Source organism: Pempheris klunzingeri, chromosome 16 (genome assembly GCF_042242105.1).
Source record: "Pempheris klunzingeri isolate RE-2024b chromosome 16, fPemKlu1.hap1, whole genome shotgun sequence".
NCBI lineage: Eukaryota > Metazoa > Chordata > Actinopteri > Acropomatiformes > Pempheridae > Pempheris > Pempheris klunzingeri.
This window is the reverse complement of record NC_092027.1, coordinates 3,049,961-3,062,892: the sequence shown is the minus strand read 5'-3', so window position 1 is coordinate 3,062,892 and position 12,932 is coordinate 3,049,961. Positions and strand designations below refer to the sequence as shown.

General features: G+C 41.2%; 1 protein-coding gene across 3 annotated transcripts in view; it reads left to right on the top strand.

The window, feature by feature from the left end:
* The window catches only part of LOC139215318 (CCR4-NOT transcription complex subunit 3-like), a 30,533-nt gene that overhangs the window by 3,905 nt on the left and 13,696 nt on the right, over positions 1-12,932 (top strand). For all 3 annotated transcript variants that reach the window (XM_070846247.1, XM_070846248.1, XM_070846246.1), the window contains exons 2-7: positions 201-263; positions 5,030-5,097; positions 6,118-6,192; positions 7,938-8,027; positions 10,015-10,143; positions 11,902-11,997. In XM_070846247.1, the coding sequence (XP_070702348.1) occupies positions 239-263; positions 5,030-5,097; positions 6,118-6,192; positions 7,938-8,027; positions 10,015-10,143; positions 11,902-11,997 (483 nt within the window). In that variant the 5' untranslated portion in view covers positions 201-238. The remainder of the gene's footprint in view (positions 1-200; positions 264-5,029; positions 5,098-6,117; positions 6,193-7,937; positions 8,028-10,014; positions 10,144-11,901; positions 11,998-12,932) is intronic.

Genomic DNA, 12,932 nt, shown 5'->3' with positions numbered 1-12,932 from the left:
TGTTCTGCCCAGAGACACCTCAGCGGGGCAGTTACATGATAATCAGGAGGAAAATGGTCTCCACAGTCCCTCCTCTTTCTTATCTTTCCATCAGTCTCTGTTTTTCTTTTCTTCATTCGTCAAGATCACATTTACAGCAGTGTGTTTTAAATCAGCCACTGAACACATAAATCAATGTCGTCTTTGTCTGTTTTCTGCAGTGAAAGAAGGCATGAAGACATCATCCTAGTCATCAGTCATGGCCGATAAAAGGAAACTTCAAGGTGAGATTTCTGAGTGTGTGTGTGTGTCATCAAACAGCTGAGATTATGCAAATTAGCAGCAGGTTTTGTTGTCGTCTGATCAGATGCCAGTTCAGTGAGATTTACTACAAATTATAAAACAAAGCGCCCCAACCTCAGAAAATGGTTCAGAGTGGGTGTGTAATTAATGCTGCTGTGGCTGCAGAGGCCCAGGTGGCGTCTGTGTGATAAACTCCACCCTTCTGTCTCTGAGCAGCTTGAAAATGTACCAAAAAAAATAAAAATAAAAAGTGTGATGACACCTTGTGTTGTGATGTAAAGTGGTGCATGTCTGTATTTAGTTTCACACTGCTGGGTTAAAGGAGAACCAGCGCTTGGAAACAAAAGTCACATGACGCGCTCACAAGTAGCTTGTTTACCGAGTTGTGTAAGCTGTCGTCCTGCCAGGTTAGAGGTTTTCGGCTCCAGAGGGAGTGAGAAATAAATCTGCTTTGGTTTTGGTTCCTGTAGCCTCGGCTCAAACATGCCGGATTCACCTGAGCCACTTTTTTTTTTTTACCTTCTCTGGCGTCTGTCGCAAATCAGAACGCATGCAGGAAAACGTGAAACTGAAAAAGAACGAGGGTATCGATTGTTCTCAGCTGGTTTTCTTATGTGCTGACTTCCAGTTTCAGTGTCTGCCTTCGCTTTCTGCGTCTGTCAGGCTTTATCTCTTTAAACTTGTTGAGTTTTTGGGTTTTTTTAAGCAGTTGGATTAGATTATATTCCATCACTCAACAGAGTATGCAGAAGTTAGTTTAGCAGTTGACAGAAATGCCGGGTTTCATATGTTCTCACCTCCTAGATCAACTGAATTAATGGCAAAACCTCAATTCAAAGGACTATACTATTTGTTTTCTATGTTTTAGCCCTTTCCTACAAATCACTGTGACTATTTTGCACCTGATGCTGTTGAGTTTTATACATAATAATAGTTCTAAAGCTGCAGGAGAAGAACCAGCACTGGATTCAACATCACTATATGAGAATGAAAAACTCTGAAACTGAAGAATTGCGAACAACAAATGTACTTAGTGGAAAATTTTACAGTTAAAATAGATAAATCAGTGGTGAACGTACTGTAAAATGTCACCTCATTACCGTCCTGCACTTCACCTCTGTTTATATAAGTAAAGTGAATAATCAGCCAATTATTTTCTTGATTAATTGTTTGGTTTATGATAGGGCGGTCTTAATCGATCAAGTTTCCATTGTTCGCTTGGTGGAAACGCTGCAGGGCTTTTAATTTGAAAGGAGCGTTCACAGAGCTGGTCCCCGCGGCCTTAAGGTTGTTAATTACACGTCGGCGACCACGACAGGGTGACATCATCATTACTGCTCTTGCCGGTGTGGTTAACAGGCGGCTCGCTTTGTGTGTGAGCTTGTAAAATGTCTATCGTAAAGACGGTGTAGTATTCCCCAGCAGCATAACGGTCTGTCTCAGCCCTGGAACTCCCCAAAATACATATATTTTAATAATTAAATTAATATAAATATTCACTGATCGACTAATGGCTGCAACTACGGGTGAAGCAGGAATATCCTGGGTTGGTGGGGGCAGCCTTAGTTTACCAAACATTAGAAAACAGTGAAAAATGCCCCTCACAGTATGTAATCGATCCCAAAGTGGCGGCATCAGATGACTTGTTTTGTCTGACCTGCAGTCCAAAACTGTAAACAGTAAATTCTCACATTTGTGCCTGTAAAGTAACTTGAACGATCACTCCATTGCTGATTAATGTTCTGCCGATCAAATTAACCGATTAACCGACCGGTTCTAGTGCAAAGGTCCCGTGCTCGGCTCTTTTTAAAGGTCCCACTTGTGTTTGAAGGTCCCACTAGAACAGCTTCACATGGTTTAATGTTAAAAAAACACTCGTGGCAGCTGTCTGAACAGCCTGCAGCGTTGCTTTTGCCCTTGACGTCCTCGTGCTGCTGAGGACGAAACAATGACGGACGCTGAGGTGGATTCGGGGTGTTTCCGGTGGGCGGAGTCAGCCGGCCCGGAGGAGGTCACATGATCAGCACGTCCCCTTATGACATCATTAAAGGAGCCAAATCTAAACGCAGTGTTTTTAACACATTTACTGAAAGGTGGAGCAGGAGAAACAGAGAGAGGCTGGTTTGGGGTCATTGTTTGGAGGTCTCGTTTATGCTGAAAAGACATTAAAGGTGCATTTCGCATAATATGGGGCCTTCAAAGGAACTTATAGAGAAGAAAAATGTGCGCTCCAGCCCCGTGTGTCCATCCAGTTAGTCCTGTTAGTTTTCCTCTCCGGTGTTGGTTCGGTAGATGTGACACAGCCTCTGTGTGCGCAGGGTGACATTGGTGTGTGTGTGTGTGTGTGTGTGTGTGTGTGTGTGTGTGTGTGTGTGTGTGTGTGTGTGTGTGTGTGTGTGTGTGTGTGTGTGTGTGTGTGTGTGTGTGTGTGTGTGTGTGTGTGTGTTGGCAGAGGTCTGCTCTCGACGCTGGCACACACACTCTCTGACAGCAGAGCATGTTTCAGGCTTCAGACAGACACACTGTGTGTCCCACTGAGGACCACTCAGGATCGGACTCCCAGAGCCTTTATTTTAAATATTGAAACGGGGCGACCGCACAAGTGAAGCTGGTGTTGACTGATGTCTGGAGCAGTGATGCGCCGAAAGCTCGACGCTCGCCACAACAGGCTTTGTAACCCGACCTGGACCTTTGTGCAAAGACAGAAGAGCTCGAGGCTCTGCTGTCCCACAGAAACCTTCCTCACAGCCACTTTGATCTCATTTTCAGCTGTCGTTTGTCACCGCAGGCTGAAAACAGCTTTTGGCAGGATCGCTCATACCTTCACGCTTGCTCCTGCGACTTCCTCAACTCAACGACTGTCATATTAAACACAAGCACAAACACACACACGCCTTCCTTAGAATCTCTTTGTGAAGAAGAAGAAGAGATCAAGCACAAGCAACCCAGCTCTGTCAAATTGTAATGTATTATTACAGAGGAGGTAGACTTTCATCTAAAAATAACACACCCGCAGCAGTATCTTCACATCAAGGCTGTTTAAGGTCAAAATCTAACTGGAGTTTGTTCACACAGCTTAGTCAGGTCTGCTCTCGACTACACCGGTCGCTGCTTCTTTCCTTCGTCACTTTCTAAAATAACAATCAGGTTAATGTTAAGATGCTATCAGAGATACTGAGAGCTGAGTGGCTGCTGAAACAGGAGCTCAGTAAAGAACATTTCTGTTTATCCTCCACGCTTCCTAAACGCCTCCTGTCGTCCTGGTCTCTGCGGCCTGCAGCTCCAGTTTCCACCAAACACTCCTTCAATCTCCTCTCTTAATATCTTAATATCTTCCATCTGTTTTTTCTGTACTGTTTAGTGCTTCAGGTTCGTGTGTGTGTGTGTGTGTGTGTGTGACAGGAGTAAAGTCACTTATGGATTTTTTTTTTAGGCAAAGAAATTCTAATCTCAGCAATCAAACAAACATTAGACATGACATCCAGCGTATCTCCTGATAGGCTCCACTCATGAGTGCATCTGTGTCCTCAGCAGCTGCTCTTTTGAACTTTCTACCTTTTTCATTCGCAGTTGTTGACAAAGACAAACTGACAGTTGTGTGCAAACCGTGACTTGAGTCACTGTAACGCAGGAACATGATGTTGCCTTCATGGTGCTGTCGGAAACATCAGGACTGAGAGCTCGGAGAGTACGAGACAAGTCTGGATTTTCTGTTTAGACAAATTAAGGAGGTGTGATGTTCATACGCAGATCTCACTGTTATCAAATATGAACCACTTTATGACGAAAGAGTTGTTTGTGACATAAAAATCAACCATTTCCGATGTTACTGATTAGATTACGGCCACATGACTGCGAGTCCAGTTCAGATCCTCTTATTTTCCTCCACGTTGAGGAGAAAAAATGCCTCGCAGTGATAAGAAGGCACTAAAATAAGCTTTTTCCTGTTTACATTTAAATGCGCAAAAATAATGTGTGTCATGTGACGAGGGGGAAACATAAATCTGGGACGTGGCGGTGATAACGCCGCCTGAATCTAGATGTGTTTGTCTCTTCTCGTCGCTCCCTCTGGACCGACTGTTGCACTCCCCACTGCTGGTTGTGGTGCCTCTTTGAGGACTAGCCTACCTAAAAACTAATGTGGTCGAATGAATCCTGCCTCCATCAAGGTTTTAATGTTCAGTTTTTGTTGGACCAGTTGTAGAGAAGTGCACATTCATCTTTTTTTGCAGGCTTCTGAATGGTGTTACCTCTCGCTGCTGAGCATTATCCACCTTTTTACGATACGATATTTCATGACGTGTCAAACACAATCTGTAAATGCTTCGCTGTTATATGGAGCGTTTGTTCTTTTTGTCTGTGTGACATAAACTTGGGGAAGTCCAGTGGCAGGTTTACTATGTTACTTAGATTAATGGACTTTTTTACTCCAGATGAAGGCTGCAGTTAACGATTATTTTTGTTGTCCATTAATCTGTTGATCTATAAAATGTCAATCGGTGACATCTTTGCATGTCCTGTGAGATAGAAATATTCCGTTTTCTGTCACAGAGGAGTAAAGAAACCAGGAAATATTCACATTTAAGAAGTTTGGATCAGAGACTTTTGACTCTCGTCGATCATTTAACGATCAGTTAAACTGGGCCTGGCAGTTTCTGCGATGTTTACTCTCACTTTGACCTGATAAACGCCATTTCCTTGTTTCTCTTAACCCTCTCTGTTGTTCTGCTCCTCTCTTCTCTTCCAGGTGAAATAGATCGATGTCTGAAAAAAGTAGCGGAGGGAGTAGAACAGTTTGAAGACATTTGGCAAAAGGTAACGAAGGATCGACTGATGTTAAGGGTCATTTACACAATAAATTCACAAATCATGTCTAGATTCATTGTTTAAATTGTCAGAAAATCATCCTAAATGCCCTTTTTTTTCTGATCCACAGTCCAAAATGTAAAAAAAAATTAAATTTTCAAGTGCAAACATCCTTCACATGTGATGAGTTGAATCCAGAGATCAGCAAAATGTTTTATTTTACCCAAAATCTGCAAACGTCCACATCTGAGAAAGCTGGAGGACATAAAAAAGAAACTGCTGCAATAAAAATGCTGAAAATGCCGATATGTATTTTCTGCCAATCGACTGAAAGTTTCAGCCCATATTTTCATTATTTGTGTCCTAATTGAGGAATAAATGCTGACAAAGCGCTCATTTATCTGCTGCTCGCCAACATTTACATTTTTATGTTACTGTTTGTTTTGCTGCGTTACTTTAATATCTTGCATTATCTGCCTCTAGCTGTTGGAAGCTGGCTTCTGCAGTCACAGTAGTTAAAAGAAAATTGACCATTACCACGAGAGACAGTACAGTAATCATGATACTGATGATGAACTGAGTGGATCCAGCTGTTATTAAAGCCGTTTTGATGACTGGGCCCAGAGTGTGGATCAGTCCTGCTAATAAAGAGGCACAAAGTCATTACATCCTGTATTTATTCTGCTGCTGTAGCTTTATTTGTCAGAGTTTCATGCTGATCATCATCCCAAGTCCCTTTGCCTTATACCTCACAGATGTTCATGTTCTATGTGAATTACTTCTCATGTCTTTATGGTTTATTTTATGTCCCATCTTGCCTCATGGTTTCCTTGTGTTACCATTGCTGCTGCATCAAACTTCAGGTTTTTTTTTTAGATTTATGCTTTGACAGCACAAAGCGACAAACAAAGCTGATTTTCATTGTAAGAGTATGAACAAATACTTCATTTACAGGCTTGTAAAACCCGTCATCTGCTGCATTATCCACATTCACAGTATCTGTGTTGAATTTTTTGCTTTTCTGCGCAGCTTCACAATGCAGCCAACGCAAACCAGAAGGAGAAATATGAAGCAGACCTCAAGAAAGAGATTAAAAAGCTACAGGTAAGTACAAGCAGACAGTCCCCGGGCCGCTGGGAGCATACAGAAACATACACTTAACTCTGAATATGATGAGGTGCACTAAGGTGTAATGGAAGTACGGTACTAAAATAACATCTTGGTGGATAAAAGAAACAATCCAACACTTAGTAATAACATAAGTCAAGAAGAAAATAAGAGTTAGCGGCTATTCTGTTTGAGGCCATTAAGAAATCCCACATCTTTTGAAAAAATGTTGCATTTACCCTTTACTTTAGATACGTTAAGTGCCCCTATAGCCGGACACTCAAACAGTCCATCTGTCCAACTGTGCTTGCTTTATTTTTATCTTGAAGCAGACAGAATCTAACCATCTTCTTATTAGTATTGTTAAGTTCACAGTTTAATGAGAAACATATTTAAATACACAGTTTAAGGCGCAGAGGAAGCTCCACTTTCATGGTGGAGGATAACGCTGGAATATCTCGGCTGTTTCGTTCCCAAAGGCACCACTGCAGAGTTGATGGGGTTTAAATCCTCTCAGGTCCTCCCAAAAAACAAAATAAGTAACTAACAAGTGCATGTGGGCACCGATGGGAACATTTGGAGCCTCAAAGTGAGTCTGCAAACCTGCTAAGTGTCTTTTAATTCACCGGCGCAGCAGCATTAGTAAATGAGAGCACAACCAGAGGGAAGAAACAAGAAACTGTGACCAGCAAACATGGCAGATTCTGTCAGAAGGGTTTACCTGCAGAAGTGAATATCAGCACAAGCTTAATTATTGTTATTATTATTATTATTATTATTGTTAAGTAACCGTTTAGTCGAAGGAAAGAATAAAGATTTCTTAAAGCCGAAGGTGACAACTTCAGATATCTAGTTTTTCTCAACTTGCTGTTTGAGAAGCAGAAGCCAGGAAATAATATTATAATATATATAATCAGAATATTAGCTTAAAGAGTTTCCACCTGAAGTAACGCAAGTTCTTCACCTCCAGACACAGATTATCTTTTGGGATTGGGGATTAATTTCTAGCCAATCCAGTTGACTTGTCGTCATCTAAAATCTTTCCATTGTTCAGTGATTGTTTGCTGATATTCTAGTTTTGTATTTTTAGTTATTTTCATGTAGTTTTCAACTTTTGTTTTCAGTTCACTTCAGTTTCACTCAGTTTCCAGAGTTGCTTTGCTCTTTTCAGTTTAGTTTTTATTAGTTTCAGAATTGCTTTTATGTGGTTGTTTTATTGTAAGATGGGCGTCATTTGTCAGGGGCAGACTGGAGAAGTTCATAAGTAAAAAAAAAAAACCTGATACACCAACACCTCCTCAGGCTGTTTGTGGTGAAATTTGATCAAATTGACAAAAATTAAAGGCTAAAACTAAAGATATTTTAATTTTATTTGTTAGTTTTGTAACTGTACAATTCGGTTTCAGTTAGTGTTTTTACTGATTATTTTAATTCTAGTGAACCCAAAGTGTTCAGTTTTAGTTCACTATAATCACCTCGGTGTGAGTGTGAGTCTTAAATATCGTCATGGTCGGCCAGAGGCAGCTTGTGCTTCATCTCAGCGTTGCCATGAGGACCAAACTCCAAGCCAAGCCTGTTTGCTGCCTGTAGACACCGAGCTCACCATCCATGACTACTGAAGACGAGTCCCTGCATGTGCTCACGGATGTATCTGTATATCTCTCTCTGTCTCTCTCTATCTCTCTCTCTCCCTCCCCCGCTCCATTTCTCTCCCTCCTCTTCTTCTTCTTCGGGTCCCCCAGCGTCTTCGAGACCAGATCAAGACGTGGGTGGCATCTAACGAGATCAAAGACAAAAGGCAGCTAGTAGAGAACCGCAAACTCATAGAAACGGTGAGTAGGAGCTGAACAGAGGAGAGGTAGGACATGTTCATTATGACACTTCCTCCAGGACGCGTGCTTACTCTGGAGGATTGGGTTTGTTTTCAACTCTGGAAAGTCTTGAAAAGTCTAAAAAAAAAAAAGGTCTTGTCTATCATATGAAGGGTACTTCCAGATCAGGTGATAGGGACCCATAGATCACCAACATGTGTTCCAGGGATCAGCAGGTTTTTTTGGGACTTACCAAACTGATGGAAATCAATATTCTTGTGTTTTAGTTGTGTTCCTGAAACTTTTGTGTAAAAGAGCACAAAGCTGAAATATTATTTGACCTTGTAAACAGCAGAAATATGTTTGATTATAAAACTTTCAACTAAATAACTGCAGCTTTTACCCAGTAGGCGTAGGAATAACAAGGATGAAGAAAGAATCTAAATGTCTTGCAAAAAAAAAAAAATCAAATATGTGCATATGTGATATTGGAAATATAGGAAATAATTACCGAGGTCTGGGCCTCATAGCTGGCTACGCTCGCAGCACAACACGTTAAAGCAGCCAAGTCTGTAGAGTTTCCCCAAGTGTGACACCCTCGGCTCTATGTGTGAACCGTTAAGAAACTCAAAGGCTGTAAAACAATAACATGCAGCTACTGTGATAACTTTTATTTGCCAATTGAGCAGCACTTAATTTGACATTATTATTTTGAGTTGGTGTAAAAGTGTGTAAATGCAAATTCAGAGCTTTTGCTTCCAATTTTTATTTTAGGAGAAAGGTTAGGTTTAATCAGCAGAGGTTTTTAGTTCCCACGGTGCTGAAAGTGCTGCTGGTCACGCTGCTCATCATAATGCCAGTAGATTAAAACGACTCCATCCTTTAAGGTTAAATCCCACCGGGAGCGTCCGTGTTTTTGTGTCCTGGCCCTGGACCTGATCTGGTGCTACTCCACTCCCTTAAGTGGCTTCGCTCAGCTAGAGATTCGTTCCTGACAAACAAACAGCGTAGAGAATACAGTCAATTTTCAAAATAAAACACCTCATGCAGACTTTTGATCGCACATTCCACCTCCACATCAATAACGTTTCGTAATCAGTGGCACGAAACACTTTCACTTGAGCGTGCTGCGTGTGGTCGGCACAACAAAGTAGTAAACACATACAAGAAACACATTTAAAACGGATTATTAAGACACAGTTCCAAGAACTGAACAATAAAACCTCAACCAAAGCACTCACAACAATAATAATAATAATAATAATAGCAATAATTATGAAATATGACTCCTTAAATTCTTGTAATTGCTCTTCTTAATGTTTGTGGGTATTTCTCCTCAGCCCCACTGAGGCAGTTGGTGTGGGGGGGTGTCACTGTGAGCCTTTGATGAGGGTTATTGAGATGGACTGAATGTGAGCCACCTGCCTGCACAATGAGGGCAGAGAGCGACTTGCCAGCTCCCTCTGATCTTGATGAGTTGGTTTTTATCCCAAAGCTGCTCTTCAGGACTTCCTGTGGTTTTGTCAGTTGACCTGAAATTACACGTTCAGAGTCCTGCAGGAAGCAGCCGGGGGTTTGCTGAAAACATCTTGTGTGTTTACGCAGAGATTCAGGATGTGACCAAGATGAATTAGGATTATATTACAGTTTAGAGCCTCGTCTGCGGGGTCTCAAAGGCCTTCAGTGTACAGGTGGGGTGTTAAAATCACTGCTCTGGTTTTATATATATCTGGTGTTGTCCTATTTTCTAGTGCAAGGCTTCTATTTACTATTCCTGGATGCTTCTACTTTACTGCTCCATCATTAACATAATCTGATAAATAAGTTATTTCCTCTATTTTCTGGGCTTTAAAGGGATTTAAAATGGTTTGTTTCCTCATCTTTTCCCTTAATCTTCTGTAGTAACAGGAGTTTTTTTTTCCTCTTCTTTTAGAAAATGAAGCAACTTATTACTTGATCTTATAAAACAAGTACGGCTTTTTGTATATATATGTGTGTCTGCTTGCAGCAAATGGAGCGGTTCAAAATAGTGGAAAGAGAAACCAAGACGAAAGCGTACTCGAAAGAAGGCTTGGGTCTGGCCCAGAAGGTGGACCCGGCCCAGAAGGAGAAGGAGGAAGTCGGCACGTGGCTAACGGTGAGCTTCGTTGTTGTATGGTGTTAAAAGTGCTCTCAGCTATTTTGCCATATTAGACAAATTTAAAGACAATAAAACAGTGACCAAAAGGTGCTTTACAGAGAGATGTAATCAAATAAGAATACAGATAATTGAGAAAATCAATGGAGGGTTTGCAAGACGGTGAGTGTAAACACAAGTAGAGGGTGAAAAGGCGGACGAGTGAGTAGAAGAGTGTCTGTGTTTGGCATAACGTCCTTGACAACCTGTGTTGTCTGTCTCAAGTTTACCGTTTGTTAGCTGGTGCTCTTTCTTTTCTTTAGACGTATAGAAACTTCGGAATGCAAGAACAATAATTACAGACAAAAAGTGAAAACCACAGACTTTATTTCAGGCATCAAACCAAAAAGCCATTAAAATATAAACCCTGATTCAGACCGAAGGAACCAGAAGTGCTGAAATGCTCATTCGTTTCTGGGCTCTATGGCTCCGCGGAGAACCACTCCTGGTTATATAACCTGGGGATGTAATCTGGTGCCAGTGCAGTTAAAAACAGTTCATCTTAAACCCAATAAGAAGAAAATAAAAGCATGTTTTCCTATTGTTCTCCAGTGTCCTCTTAGACACCAAACTGTTGAGTTGAGGAAAACAGAATAACGAGTCTGCGTTCAGTCCTGATTCGTCTCTTCTGACATCAGGAATGGATTTGAATCGGAGGGGACTTCACTCATAAAGGGAATGTTTTTAACTTTAACAGAACCAGGAACCGAAACTGAGATTAAAGTGGAACCAAAACCAAACTACAGACAAAACAACGTCTCGACTGAGCCTCATTAACCAGCACAGCTGAGTGTGTCTGTGTTTAGACTGCGTTGATGCACCGAGATAAACGTCTTGTGATTGGAGAGTTATTGATCGATAGCTTAAATGTGGCAGCGTGAGGGTGAAGTGACTGCAGCCATCTGAGCCACATGAGTTCTGGTAGTTTCTTCCTTATTTACCGTGTAATAAATTATGTAATATATTTAATCCTGTTGTGTTTCTGCAGTAATATTGATTACTATCTAGTGATTAATCATTTCTCAGTTAAAAACATCCAAACATCCTGTGGTCCAGCCTCAAATGTGATCATCTAAATTATATTTTTATATTATATTTAATATATTTGGTAGTTTTTTGGACTGTATCTTAACAAAATAAGCTATTTGACATCACCTCAGACTTCAGGAAATTTTAATACATATTTTACACATTTTATTGACCAACAATTGAATCGATTGACTAAATACAATAAGCTGAAAAAAAGATAATAATAATAAAAGTACATGTTGCCTTTTGTGGTCATACAGGCTGCATTAAGCTCAGGTGACGGGAGTGAATTTAACATTTAATGCTTTTATGTCCTTATTACGGATAGTTTCTTATATAATGTGTAAAAATACCTTTCAAAGTCATTTTGCCAGTTTTCTTTTAATATATTGGACATTAGAGACATCAGAGTAGTTAATCTAATTTTACTCATCATTCAGACCTACTTTTCTTATTTTGTCTGAAAAGTAGTAAGAAATCACAATTAAATTTACCTAAAGCCAATGGAAACATTTCCAAATCCCCAATTTTTAGTTTTTTCACTTAACTAAAAAAAAAAACAGCAAATTTAAAGATTCATCAATTCTGAAAATATCCACTTAAAATAAATGTGCACTGTAGCTGTGACAGTAACTGTGAACATGTGTACGCACACATTATTGACCTGTCATGAACCCGTTCTTGTTCCAGAATACGATAGACACGTTGAACATGCAGGTGGACCAGTTTGAGAGCGAAGTGGAGTCTCTTTCAGTCCAGACGAGGAAAAAGAAAGGAGACAAGGAGGTCAGTGTGTTCTGCTCCGCTCTCTGCCCGACTTCTTTCTCTCTCCTTACAGCTGACACAGATGGGTCGGCCCTCCTCTCTCCTCTCTCCTCTCTCCTCTCTCCTTTATCTCCCCCCCCCTCTCTCCCCTCTGCTGGAGAGGTCAGATAGCGTGTCCTCCATTTATCTTCCGTCTGTGCCCACACGAGGATAACCTTGCTGACCGCTCCTTTCACTTTCTCTCTCACTCGCTCACTCTCCCTTTAAACTCCTTTCATTTCAAAGAACACAAGCAGGCGGCGTTCGTACCGCCTGTCTATAACGTCCTCTTCTGTTATGTCACACAAAGTATTTGTATTTGATTCTTTTCTCTGTATTTCTTCTGAGGACCTTTTTTATAAATGAGACCCGGGGGGGTTTATTTTTGTCTGTGTTAGCTTAGCCGGCCAAAAGCGTAGGACAGTGTTTCTCTGTGGAGATCCTCGAAGAAATGTGGTGCTGATGAGAGTTTCTGATCCAAAGGGACCGACCGTAGAGGGCAAACACACAACAGACTGTGGTGGATAATTCAGCGCCTTTTGCTCTGGGGCTGTTTTTAACTCCTGCAGAAGTCAATCAAGAATCAAACTGAGTCCCTTTTAGTTGCCCTCAGAGAGTCACGACGTAGTTTCACTTTAGATGAGTTTCACAGGCTTTTGACTGTTTTGCACATCAACATGTTTTATAAATGAGGCGGTGCTTTTTCCTGCAGCTCAGAGGAGCCACTGGACTCCTGCTGCCGTCACAGCTACACAGGGTTTTTCTGCCTGCGAGCCAACGACAGGCGTAGCTCAAGGCGCCGTGTTTTCAGGTGTCTGTCCGTCTGTCTCATTCTCATGAACGCCTTTTGGGATTTTTCTTTTTTTGTTTGGTCCAAACGTGCACTTGGACTCAATGATTAGAAGTGATTAGAGTCT